At 39.3% G+C, this 12,917-nt stretch overlaps 1 protein-coding gene across 1 annotated transcript in view; it reads left to right on the top strand.

The window, feature by feature from the left end:
- The window catches only part of Atp13a5 (ATPase 13A5), a 138,499-nt gene that overhangs the window by 111,695 nt on the left and 13,887 nt on the right, over positions 1 to 12,917 (top strand). The window contains exon 26 of the mRNA XM_055625220.1: positions 10,350 to 10,524. Within this exon, the coding sequence (XP_055481195.1) occupies positions 10,350 to 10,524 (175 nt within the window). The remainder of the gene's footprint in view (positions 1 to 10,349; positions 10,525 to 12,917) is intronic.

The raw sequence follows: 12,917 nt of genomic DNA, 5'->3' as shown, positions 1-12,917 counted from the left end.
ACAGCAGCTATTGCTCACTTCCTTCTCCAGAGATGACACTGATAAAGTGCTTTTGATCAAGGAACTCGGGCCTTGATGCTAACTCTTAATAAGTGAGAAAGGTGACTCCCTCAACAGAGAGCACGAAGAAGAATGGCATTGTCACTTTTTCTTTGTTCAACAGCGAGGTGTTGTGAAAAACAACAGATAAAATATCAGGCATCGCAGGATATTAATAATGTTGACAATTTCATGTCACAAATACAAAACTGATATTGAAGTCATCTGTTATATCTATCCAATAATAAAATGTACTAGTCTCTACGTAATATCAATTTTGATTATTAGGTTGAAGTGTCTACTCTAAGCCTACTGTATGTTTTCTACTATGTCTTATTAATATTCATCTAACTGAATAATTTTGAATCAGTGATAGTGATTCCGTAATGCTCGGTATTTTTAAGCAATTTGAATGATTTATTTATGAGTGATGCTTGGAAATGGAAGGAACCTTCCAGAGATCCTGGAGTCTGCGCTAGCAGGCAGTGCTGTGGGCCAAAGGCCACCGCTGTCTTCTAGCATTCAAAGATCTCCTGGGAACAAGGCATGTGTGTATAGATATGTAAGTAAATAACTCGGTTGTGACAATATTGTCTTTTTTCTGGTATAAACCTCAACCTTGGGACTAGAACACCTACAGAGCCTCAATGAGGGTCATTTTATAGAGATCACATCTAACAGTCCTTGACTGTAAAGGAGACTGATGAACATCCACAGTTCTCAGTCTGGCAGTCAAGACTCCACTCTGATCTGGCCTCACTCGCTTTTCTGCTCATGTCTCCGGCAGCTTTCTTTCAGGTACCTTTCGGTGTGGTCAAACTGAAAACCCCACACCCCATATTTACCTACTGTCTCTTAGGCATGTTGCTTCCCTCCACTGGAAATGCCTTTGTTTTAGCGAATGGCTCTTTAAAAAGTTAAATTCTGTGTTTATGTTTCGGGGTGACTATGTGCATGCAGATGCACTACCATGCACTGTAAGAACAGCATCCCCTCTTAACCACGGACAGACCTCTGTAGTGCCAAGCAATGTCGAAATCTGCCCATCTTTGCTGTGTTAGACTGAATCCTATTTCTTCCACGAAGCTGCCTCCAGTATCTCTCTCTTGTCTCTTCTCTGAGGACAGATTGTCATTAAAAAAAATAAAGCAACTCTCCCTTCTCTGAACTTCTGGAGCATCTGTTGCCATCAGGCCATGCTTTAATTTAAATTTGTGCTTCCTCCCATTCATGAATGTAGCCTCCCCAACCAAACTCTGTGCTGGAGGCATCAGCCTTTCCATGCCTCAGATGTCTATGTGTCTAGCACAGACAAAGGGAAGAATGCTGGTGTTTTTTTGTTTTTTGTTTTTTTCTATTGGGTGGAGGTTTGCTGGCCTGAATATTTGAGAACAATGAATTTGATAAGTGCCAATTGAGCATGAGGAGAGATGTTAGCAACATCTCTGTAATATCTGTTGAAGAGATCCTTACTGGTCCTTCCATCATAAACATCCCTACCCATTCACCTGGGTATTGATTCCATTAAAAAAATAAACCATAGCAGTGATTATCAAGGGATATTTTAAAGAGAATTGAAAGGAGAAATACGAAGTTTTGTTATCCTTTCAGGATTGCCACACTCAATAAAAGAGAACAATAGGACGTATTCTAGGAAAGTCTTTATGATTTTGAGAGCGCATTGTGTTTTTTCTCACCCCTTCATAATAATAGAGACAAGAGAGAAGAAAGTCATGAAGGGAAGCTATATGTCAATTATCTTCTAGGTAAAGTAGAAGATACAGAACTTATTCAGGCTAGAAGTATGCTAGCAAGAAGCTGCCCCATGGGACAGGCTGCACAGGATTTTACACTTTGAAGAAAACATTCCTGAAGAGTCAGAAGGAGAGAGTACCATTCACACTAGTCTAAAGCAGTCCACAGGGAAACTGTAGCGCCCACCAATAAGCCCTGTACAAACTGCCTAAGTTTAGACAGCTGCCATTTTAGAGAGTACCTGCCAAGAGGAAAACAGCACCTTGAATGACATAGTGGCTTTTTCATGGTTACCCCGTTCTCTGAAGCAAGATTAAACGTAGGTGGTTACACAAAGGAATCACAGAGGCAGCTGAACCCTTCTCGCCCACTGCTAGTTCCATGCCACAGGATCTCTCATATCTAAAGGTAAGCTCATTACAACACCCAATACCTACCAGAAAATGGTCTACCCAAGTTATGCCTAAACTTACAGGGATGGGGAATAGAGATTGTCCGAAAACAAGAGGTGAGGAACAAGCAAAAATAGTCGCTTTCCACCTTTAGCCTCCCTATCACAGGCTTCCTCAGGGGTCAGCCCATGGATTGAGTCAGCAACATGACTGTTAAGCATTGGATAAAATGCCACTTGTCCTGATGAGAAAGCTTCTGACCTATCATCCTTCTGAGACCCTTTTGTCCTAAAGGTAGTTATGGCCCTGAGTAGAGGCATCTCAGTCTCCTATTGAGCCTGTTCTCAGAGGAAAGGCTAAGGTTGACAGGGTGAAAAACTAAGATGAGACTCAATAGGGTAGCACCATAGACAAGGGTTCAGTAACCCTATCTCCATGTCAGTCAACTCCTAACCAATAACATGGAAACGAATATAGGAAAGCCCAGAATAACTCCACCAAGGCCAAACACCAATTCTGAAGCAAGATTAGAACTGTTGCCAATGGTTTTGAGTTTCTAAAGAAACCATCCAAGTTGAACACATTTCGATTCTTCTCAAGCGCTCACCAAGTTGGTTAGTCTTCCCAAAAGATGGGAAAGGGAAGCCCATTGTGAGATTCATTCAGCATATTGTGATCTGCTGTTCCCTGTATTGTGACGAGCCCTCTCTGAGCATCATTTTAGCTGATCTGAAGAACTTGACGAGGCTATTTCATTCAAAGAAATTACTATTCCTTAAATAAATTTCCAAAGATAACAGAGATTGAGACACATGCAGCTAATAATACAAGATATAATACAGTAATTAAAAAAGGGCAAAACAGTGCTGGGAGTGATGCCAGCACCCCACTCTCAACAATGGACAGATCATTAAGACAGAAACTAACAGAAAAATGACAAAACTAACAAATGTCATGAATCAAATGAACCTAATAGATATCAGCAGAACTTTTTACCCAAACACAAAATTATATACCTTCTTCTCAGAATCTTCTCCAAAATCAACCATATAGTAGGTCACAAAGCAAACCTCAACCAATACAAGAAAATTGAATTAACCCATTGTACTTTATCAGATCACCATGAATTAAACCTGCACTTCAACAACAGAAATAACAAAAAGCCTACACACTCATGGAAACTGAACAATTTCCTACTCAATGACCACTGGGTCAGGGAAGAAATAAAGAAAGAAATTAAAGACTTCCTAAAATTCAATGAAAATGAAGGCACAACATACCCAAACTTATGGAACACAATAAAAGCAGTGCTAAGAGGAAAGTTCATAGCACTAACTGTCTTCATAAAGAAATTGGAGAGATCTCATTCTAGCAACTTAATAGCTTACCTGAAAGCTAAGAGGAATCAAACACACCCAACAGGACTAGATTGCAGGAAATAACCAAACTCAATAAATTATTATTGAATCAATAAATTAAAAACAATTTAAAAGAATTTAAATTTAAATTCAATTTAAAAAGAATCAACGAAATTAAGAGCTGCTTCTATAAGAAAATCAACAAGATAGATAAACCCTTAGCCAAACTAACTAAAAGGCAGAGAGACAATATCCAAGTCAACAAAATCAGAAATGAAAAGGGGACATAACAACAGACACTGAGGAATCCAAAGAATCATTAGGTCTTACTTCAAAAGCCTGTACTCCACAAAATTGGAAAATCTAAATGAAATGGACAATTTTCTTGATAGATTCCACTTACAATATTATCTATCTATCTATCTATCTATCTATCTATCTATCTATCTATCTATTTTGGTTTTTCAAGACAGTTTTTCTCTGTGTTTCCTTGTTTGTACTGGACTCACTTTGTAAACCAATCTGGCCTCAAACTCACAGAGCTCTTCCTGCCTCTGCCTCCTAGAGTGCTGGGATTACAGGTGTGAGCCACTGCACCCAACTTATTTACCAAAGTTAAATCAAGATTAGGTAAACAAATTAAATAGTTCTATGACTCATAGGGAAATAGAAGCAGTCATTAAAAGACTCCCATCCTAAAAAAAGTTCAGGACCAGATGGTTTCAGTGCAGAATTTCACCAGACTTTGGAAGACCTAATACAAACAATTCCAAAAAATTCCTCAAACAATTCCACAAAATAGAAACAGAAGAAACCTTGCCAAACTCATTCTGTAAGGCTGCCATCATCCTAATACCTAAACCACACAAAGACCAACAAATACTGAGAATTTCAAACCAATTTCTCTTATAGGCATTGATGCAAAAATACTCAATAAAATACTTACAAACTGAATCCAAGGGCACATCAGAATATCATCTACCATGATCAAGTGGAATTCATCCCCAGGAATGCAGGGGTGGTTCAATATATGAAAAATCTATCAATGTAATCCACCATATAAACAAACTGAAAGAAGGAAACCACATGATCATCTCATTAGATGACAAAAAAAGCATTTGATGAAATCCAACACTCCTTTATGTCAAAACTGAGAAAATGTATACCATGAAGTCCAACTTGATCCTAATCTGTGTGGTAGTTTGTGCTAGCAACACATTTGCCCTCTTCAACAAGGTCCAGTCAGGAGAAAGTGACTAGAAAATATAATTCTCAAAAATGTTTGAAAATAGAAACTCTGAGGCACCTCATCCTAAAGATGGCTTGCAAAATAACGAGTCAAAAATGGGGTCTCTTTATTTCCCTTTCTCCTTCAGTCCAGCTCTTATGCTTTTAATCTGTTGTCTTCTATTCGTTACTATGGAAATGTCTTAAGAGTAGATGCTTCAACTGAAGTGCCATCATTTTTGACTGTCCACTTGTATCACCATAGCTAATGATGTCCAACCTTCACTGTCTCTTCTGCAAGTCTTTTGAAGAGAAAATATATTGATGTCCCATGCTCTTAGTACAGTCATTGCAATGAATGAAGATGGGTTCCAGCCAGCTCCATTTGGACTAAATATTCCAGTATACAGGAGAGGGTCACACAGAGACAAGTAGGTGTGAGAAAGCAGCCCTCCATTTCACACATGCAACTTTTACATAAACCTCATCAAATGACAGTGACCTTTTCCAAGTGTGAGCCTTTGGAGGCCTTCAGGTACATCTGGGAAATCCCATGAGGCACACTCAGAGCTGTGCTTGTAGGTTTAGTGGATTTACGGTCCACTTGAGATTTGGCTCACATGATTTATGATATATAATTTCTAATATAAATGCATCAAATGATTTTGAACAATTAAAGACTGTAATTTGAAATGGCACATTCTCTCTGTAGCGTGCTTGGTGTGAGATTTAATTAGAGATAAAAGGTGAAACAAGGCAGGATTTCTTTCTCAGGGAGCTCACAGTCTGCTGGGTTGCATGGTGAACACTGATTTAATGGAAAGCACCCTGCAGTAGGCCACCAATATGAATAATGCACTGTGAGAACTCAGAAAAGGGAGCTGTTAATTCTAGGTAAAATATACCATCCAATACGTCTTATTCCTCTGCATGCAATCCCATAGAGAATGCTGTTGTCTTTGTCTTAAGGAAATCTAGACAACTCAGAGTTTGGCTGCCTGGTTATAAACAGCACTGCTCCCAAAGCTGGTTCAGGGATCCCACTGTGCTCTTTTAAGCTCAGAAAATATATCTTATGCCAAATGCTGCAGAGCAGAGACCGTAGACTTTAGGATTAGACCCTCTTGTGTTCATATCATTCCCTGCCACTCACTGTGCCTTTAAGAAAGAAAATATATTTAACATGTTTATTCGTCTACAAGATTTGCCTTTTGCATTGATTTCTAAGGAAATGCAAATACTACTCATAAAAACAGTTGGCACAGTCTTTGAAATGTAATGTGTGTCCCAAACCAGTGATCATTTTCTTTTAATAACCAGGAGTACAAATTTCGTGTTAAGAAATATTAGGAATCTCTGATATAACAAAGTTAAAATACCTGGTGTATTTTATCAACCATCTGGTGCCATGATAGCCCTGTATCACAACTCACCCCCAAATTCAATGGCTTATGTCCCCAAGGGATTTCTCCCAGTTTATAGGCCTGGATGTGGACTGCCATTCAGCTGATGTGGGTTTCTCAGCTTCGCCACCATGCTTTATGCTATAAGTAGTTTATTTTGATCAAGTTGAGTTCAGGTCAACTCCACCTTTCTCATCGCAGGGGGCACAGTGAAGGAATCAGCAGAGTGCACTCACTGAGAGTCATAGGAAGCCTGACAGCATGGTGAGCCATGCACAATTGTTTGAACCTAGTGCTAATATCACCATGGCCAAAATCATACCAGGAAGCCCCCAAAGAAATGCCATCTCTACCGTGCTAATTACTCAATATCCTGTGGTTCTTGTGCAGAAGGGGGAGACAGAAACTGTAAGGAGCATGTGGAAGAGAATATAGCAATGACATAGGGGTTCATTGCTCAGCGCTGTGATGACACCAGTGCATAGCCTCCTCATAAACTTCACACTTGCACCTTGGATGGTGACATGCAGCAGTTATTCTAAGCTCTAGAGCTCTGCCTGCTGTGACTTTGATGCAAGTTGACAGCATGCTCTTCAGCACTGACCACAGTCTACACTGTATGTCCCTTCTTAGTGTACCCAGATGGTGATTTCTGAAACCAACTACCCCCAGGTAGACCAAATATCACATGTTGAAGCCACATCCACAGAATGACTTCACTTTCAGACACCAGGAACATGTGTTGAGGCTCCTTAACCTTCTGCATTTTGACCAGCTATCTACAAGTTAGGGACTCTACCACCTTCCATCCTGTATTCAGTAGTTTCTGATTCACAAACCCCACCACAGGTGTAGTATTTATTCCCACAGTTCTATTGATAGAAAAATGATTCGAGTTAGAATTAGTCAAGAAAAGAGACACGTGAGGCAAAATCTGGAAAGGATCATAAAGGTTACTTCCATTGTCCTGCCCTTGTAGAATTAGGGTTCTCCATCCTTCTGGCACATACATGTGTGATAATGAACAGAATACTGCCAGCTAGAGCTCAACTAAATTCCAAGTATTGAGTTTCATTAGCTAAATACAACTTATTGAATCATTTGCTACATGGAAAAACTCAAAATCTCCAGTTTCTCCATGCTTCCATTTCAGGTAGATATAATGCCTAAAATGCAGTTTTACTGGTAGTCTACAGGGTTGTAGCCAGTTGCATTCCTGTATATCATTGTTAGCAGTGATTCTCTTTAAAACCACCATCACCTTTTAAAACTTTTAGACTCATTTTTGTGTGTGTGTGTGTATGAGTGCTGGTCTGTATGCATGTAGGTCTACCACATATGCACCTAGAGCCCACAGAGGCTGAAGATGATCAGATCCCCTGGAACTGGAGTTTTAGACAGTTATGAACCACTATGTGTGTTCTATGAATTGAATAGACCTTCTGTAAGAACAGGATCTTAACCACTGAGCAATCTCTCTAGCCCCTACCATCAGCCATCTTAGCATAAACTGTTGGGGATGTTCCTTTTACTTAGCAAATATCAAGGATTGAGAGTATGTATCTTAGAAACATAAGGACAAAAGTCTATCATGTTCTTTAAAAGAAAACAATATTTTATTAATTCTTTGATAATTGCATGCAATCTCTTTTTATTATATTCCCCCCTCTCCCTGACTTTCTCTAGACTCATCCTCTGCTTCCCCACTTCATATCCTCTTTCAAAAATGTAACCCATCAAGTCCAATTTGTGCTACCCATATACTCATAGTTTTGGGGTTATCCATTGGGTCATGGTCAGCCTACCACAGGCAACACCCTTAAGGAAAAACTGATTCTTCTTCATCAGAAACCATAAATAATGGTCAATAACTCCATCGTTAAGGGTGAGGGCTCATGGCCTTCTCCTCTTTCCATGCTGGATTGTCTTGCTTCATCTTATATAGTTATATATTCTTTATATAGTACTACGAAAAAGAAATTAGGAAATTTCTGCTACAAATTCCTAAGTGCAGTGGTCATGTCAAGTCCAAAAGACATTGTTTCAGTCTGTTCCTATCAGACATCTTTTAACCACCCTCTTCTGTTCTAGTTTCTGAACACTGGGGGAGTGGCAGAAGGTACATGTCCCATTTGTGGTTGAACATGCCACTTATTCTCTCAACCTTGTTCGGTTGTGAGTTGCTGAGTTAACCACGATTCACTGTACAAACAAATCCCTCTGGTGAGGACTGAGAGCGACATTAATGGAAAGGAAAGGTGTAAGTCGGATGAGAGGATAAGGCAGAGAAAGAGGTGGGAAAGGGGATAATTAAAGTTAAAGATGCTTGGAAAAGCCACACGCAAACTCACTATTTTAGGAGCTTTTAAAAAACACACACAGTCACACAGAAGTGCTATGGGATACTTATCACTTTGTTAGAGGAGTCCAAGAGACACAACCCAAACAACATAGGCTGTTGCCATTGTTCTGGTTGCCTACCACAACTTGATGGTAAGACCCCATGGCTGAAGACACAACACATTTTGGTCATAGGACATAGGGAAATAAAACTGATACAGACAAAGAAATTTCCTCCTTAATAGCTAGCTTTCCTAGTACTGAAAATTGCTATGTAAGCCACAGAGAGAAAAGTCATCAATAGATCTTAGTCAGCTGTGAACTTTGCGAACTACAATAATCATTGGTATTACAAGATTTGTCCATGAGTGTAATAGTGGCACAAATGGTAACCAACCACTCTCTGCTTGTAATTAAAGACAGTTCCACAGGAAGAAATGCATGCCTAGTACTGTAAATTTGCCTAAGAATTCATGGTTGAGAAACTCACAGGCTCACGGATAATCTTACTACTATTATTTTGCTAAGTGGATATAGATTCAAACTGCACTCTAAATTAGTGTCTCTGTGTCAGCTGTATTCTTGGATAATATACACAGTCTTTATGTGTCCACCGGACTTGGAACTTGGAAGGCAGAGTGACCCTGCATACTCCACAATTTCTAACACTATTAGAAAAACACATTTTGGAACCTAACAGTGACGCCTTAGGTAGCCATAGAGCTTTAGAATAAATTAGTTTGAAGGGCCTTTGAGAGGCATTTGAACATTACATTGTACTCTTACTTTACATGAAAATCTGAAGTACCAGAAAGTTTGCATCATTATCCCAAATGACACAGAGAACAGAAATCTGCTTTTCAGTTGCATTATCACAAAGTTTACATCAATTCCTTACCAACCCACCTCTACATGCGTGACTATGAACTGAAGTACATGTGCTCTAATTATTTTTAAATTAAAAAGAAACAAGCCAAGAGAGTAAATGAGGTGACAAATTGGAAGACAGGGATTAAAGCATGACTTATGCAAATCTTTAAATAAGATGTTCTGAATTGTTAGCTCTTTATGCCTCTTCCCTTCTTTGTCTTGATAGGCAGAGCACATTCCATCCTCATTGTTAGAGCATGAAGCATCTAAGAAGGATATAGCAATATTTTTAAAGTATTCATTTTCAATGAGCTTCCAACCACGTTAAATGACAAACCCCAGAATTAAAAATGCAGCATATTTTAATACTGTTATCGGAAAACAAGATGTTTGTGACCCTGCCTCCTTCACCAAACCAAATGGAATGTGCAGTAGCAATGCCCCCAACATGTATATCCAGAAGGAATTGAGCACACCTTGAACATCTTATCTACCACTGTGCCTGGCACATTGAAGTGCTGGGATACTGTTGGCTGGAGAGCAGAGTGGGTACTTTCCTTTAGTTAGCAACACAGAGATTAGTTAGGAATGATGACAGCCCCCTCATCTCCACTATCCATTTTTTCTTTTATGTGAGATATTGATACTGCTCATTTTGCTTTATGTACAATCCCTTCTAAGTCCATGGTGGGGGGAGGAATAGAAATCATGTGATATGATAAATCTATCGATTACAGAACCTTTCAGCCCATTATGTTTTACTCCTGAAAGTAAAAACCAAAGCATAGAGAAGACCAAGATTGGTAGAAATGCTTACACATCTATGTTATGGGCTTGTATAGATGTAAACCCTCTGTTAGTGTTTTCTCAAGCTGAATCTTCCTCAGAGACTCAAGATGATATGCATCTCAGCTTTTATCCTCAAAAGAGAAATTGTAAAGGCAAAACATATCCTTGTTTTTCAGTGAGTATAAACCATGCCTACCCGAAGCTGGCTCCATATAGACCAGCAGGACAGCTGCTTTCTCCTCAGTTGCTCCTCTCAGTCTTCCTGAATTCCTGCTTCACCTGCATTGTGCAGGTGTGTGCTTTTCTCACTGTGAAGCAGCAGCCTTGGTACTGTGAGGTCTATAAATACAGGTGAGTTCATTTCCTTAGACTTCCTTTCTGAAAGTAATATAAGCGGTGCATCATGGTGTTGTCCAACTTGGTACCAAGAGGAACTCTAAAATATTAACTAACAAAAATAATACTTTCATATTGCAAATCACAAATGATAGAACTGGGCATACTTACTGGTGGCGTGCTGGTTGAACGTGGGAAACAGGCAGGAAAGATTTGTCACTTTGGTTGATAATGAGATGATCTTACAGCTGATTGACTGTGAATGTATCCATTCCTAGGGGTGTGGATTTCATATAAGCTAGGGATTGGTAAATACTCCCTGTCCTCTGTCAGAGGATAACAGCTTGGGCTTTCTGAGATGGAAAGCCTCTGTTACAATTAGTTGATGATGCTTCTGTAGTACAAAAACTGCCATCGGCAATACATAAACTCAAGCTTTATTTTTCTTGAGGAGATAATATTCTCCTTTTGAACTTGGTTATGTACACCCTACTATGAGCCTAATGGCATAGAAACATAGACATAGAACCAGCAAGATGTGTAACATCTTCATTCAGACTCCAAAGTCAGAAATTCAAGTATGACTTGAAATATGCTGTCCCATTTGTAAGTCTTATAGGCCCCCAAATATTAAGAATTAAACCTAACTGGGCATTGTGATGTCCCCCTGTAATGCCAGCACTCGGGAGTCTGAGGCAGGAAGACTGTGAGCCCAGTGCCAACTTGGGCTATATAGCAAGACGCTTCTGGCTCTGTTAGGGTTTCTATTGCTGCGATAGAATACTATCACAAGAAGAAATTTGGAGAGGAAAGGTTTTATTCCTGCTTACAATTCTAAGATCACATTCTATCACTGGAAGAAGTCAGGGCTGCCACTTGAGGCATGAGCTGAAGCAGAAACTATCAAAGAATGCTGCTTAGTGGCTTGCTCCCTATTGCTGCCTCAGCTTGCTTTCTTACACTGTCCAGTAATGCCTGCTCAGGGATGGCACTACCCACAATGGATTAGGGCCTCCCATATCAATCACAGTCAAGGTCATGCACCACAGGCTTGCCTTCAGGCCAACTTGGTAGGGAGGGCCATGTTGTCTGTCAATTGAAGTTCCCTCTTCTCTAGGGAACTCTAGATTATGTCAAGTAAATGCAAAACTAACCAGCACGTTATTTCAAAAAGAAGAGAAAAAGAATCCTTGCACTTGGGGTCATATTTGGAAAGTAAATTGTATGTATAAACAGTTGAAAAGTAACTTTTCAAGTTTTAAGCTAGACAAGAAAGCCAACTAAAACTAATTTTCAGGTTTCATATTGTAAAAATGACGAACATCGCTAATAAGTCGATCAGAATTGACAAAGCCTAAATCTTGAAGACATATTTCTGAGTAAAAATTATATGATAACTCCATGTTAGATGTCAAAAACATTTTGAAAAATAACTAGTGAAAAAAAAAACACAAAGGAAACATATTGCATGGATGAAAGTTAAAATATCTCAACAAAACAATTCCAAAATAATGAGCTAAATGCAGCAAGAGGAAAGAACACGGGAGGAGAACTAGTACCAATTTCCACCCAAAGTTAGACATAATGAGGCTTGAAGAATAAATAATAGTAAAATTAATGGGAACTGCATATGCAGCTCACAAAGTTGGTAGTATTTGAGGAAGAGCAGATATTATGTTAGGAGAATAAGGAGAGCCGGTGGGGAGCTTGGCAAAGGAAGCTAGGTTGAAGTTCTAAGTCAGGCTGACAAGTCTGAGCTTACCTCGTTAGGATGCTAGAGCCACAGTTACACAATCAGAAGGGCTACGCTGGGTCTTCACTACAATTCCTTAATTACTTGAGGAGAGGGTGGAGTAAGCCTACAACTCAGGACACAATTCAGGAGGCTTACATCAATAAATGAAAGAGAACACAGACAGAGGCACACACATACACATATACACGTTCACACACATATCCACAAACATACACACATACACCTAAGCACACACCTACACACAAGGACATAAATATAGGCAGGCAGACATATACACATTCACACACACCCACAAACATGCACACATACGCCTAGACACAGAGAGATACATAATCACACATATGCACATAAACACAGATACATAAATACGTATTCTCTTCACATGCTTTATACATTATTTGATTTGACAGGAATTCATAGAAATTGTCACCCAAGGCCTCTCAAGACAGGTTATCTGCTCTACATTGGGGACGGACAGGGGAAGATCTTGATTTCCTCTGAATTTTACTTCTGCTTTGTCATTGTAAGAAATAAACAAGACATGTCTTGTCAGCCACCAGCTGGAACAGGCTGAAAGCTGAAGTAATTAAATTACTTTGTCACCTACTAAATAAAAGATAAAAAAAAAAACAGTATAGAAAAATTTCATAAT

The sequence above is a fragment of the Psammomys obesus genome, unplaced genomic scaffold, assembly GCF_907164565.1.
Source record: "Psammomys obesus unplaced genomic scaffold, mPsaObe1.curated_primary_1811, whole genome shotgun sequence".
In the NCBI taxonomy this organism is placed as follows: Eukaryota; Metazoa; Chordata; class Mammalia; order Rodentia; family Muridae; genus Psammomys; species Psammomys obesus.
This window is presented reverse-complemented; position numbering and strand designations above follow the sequence as displayed.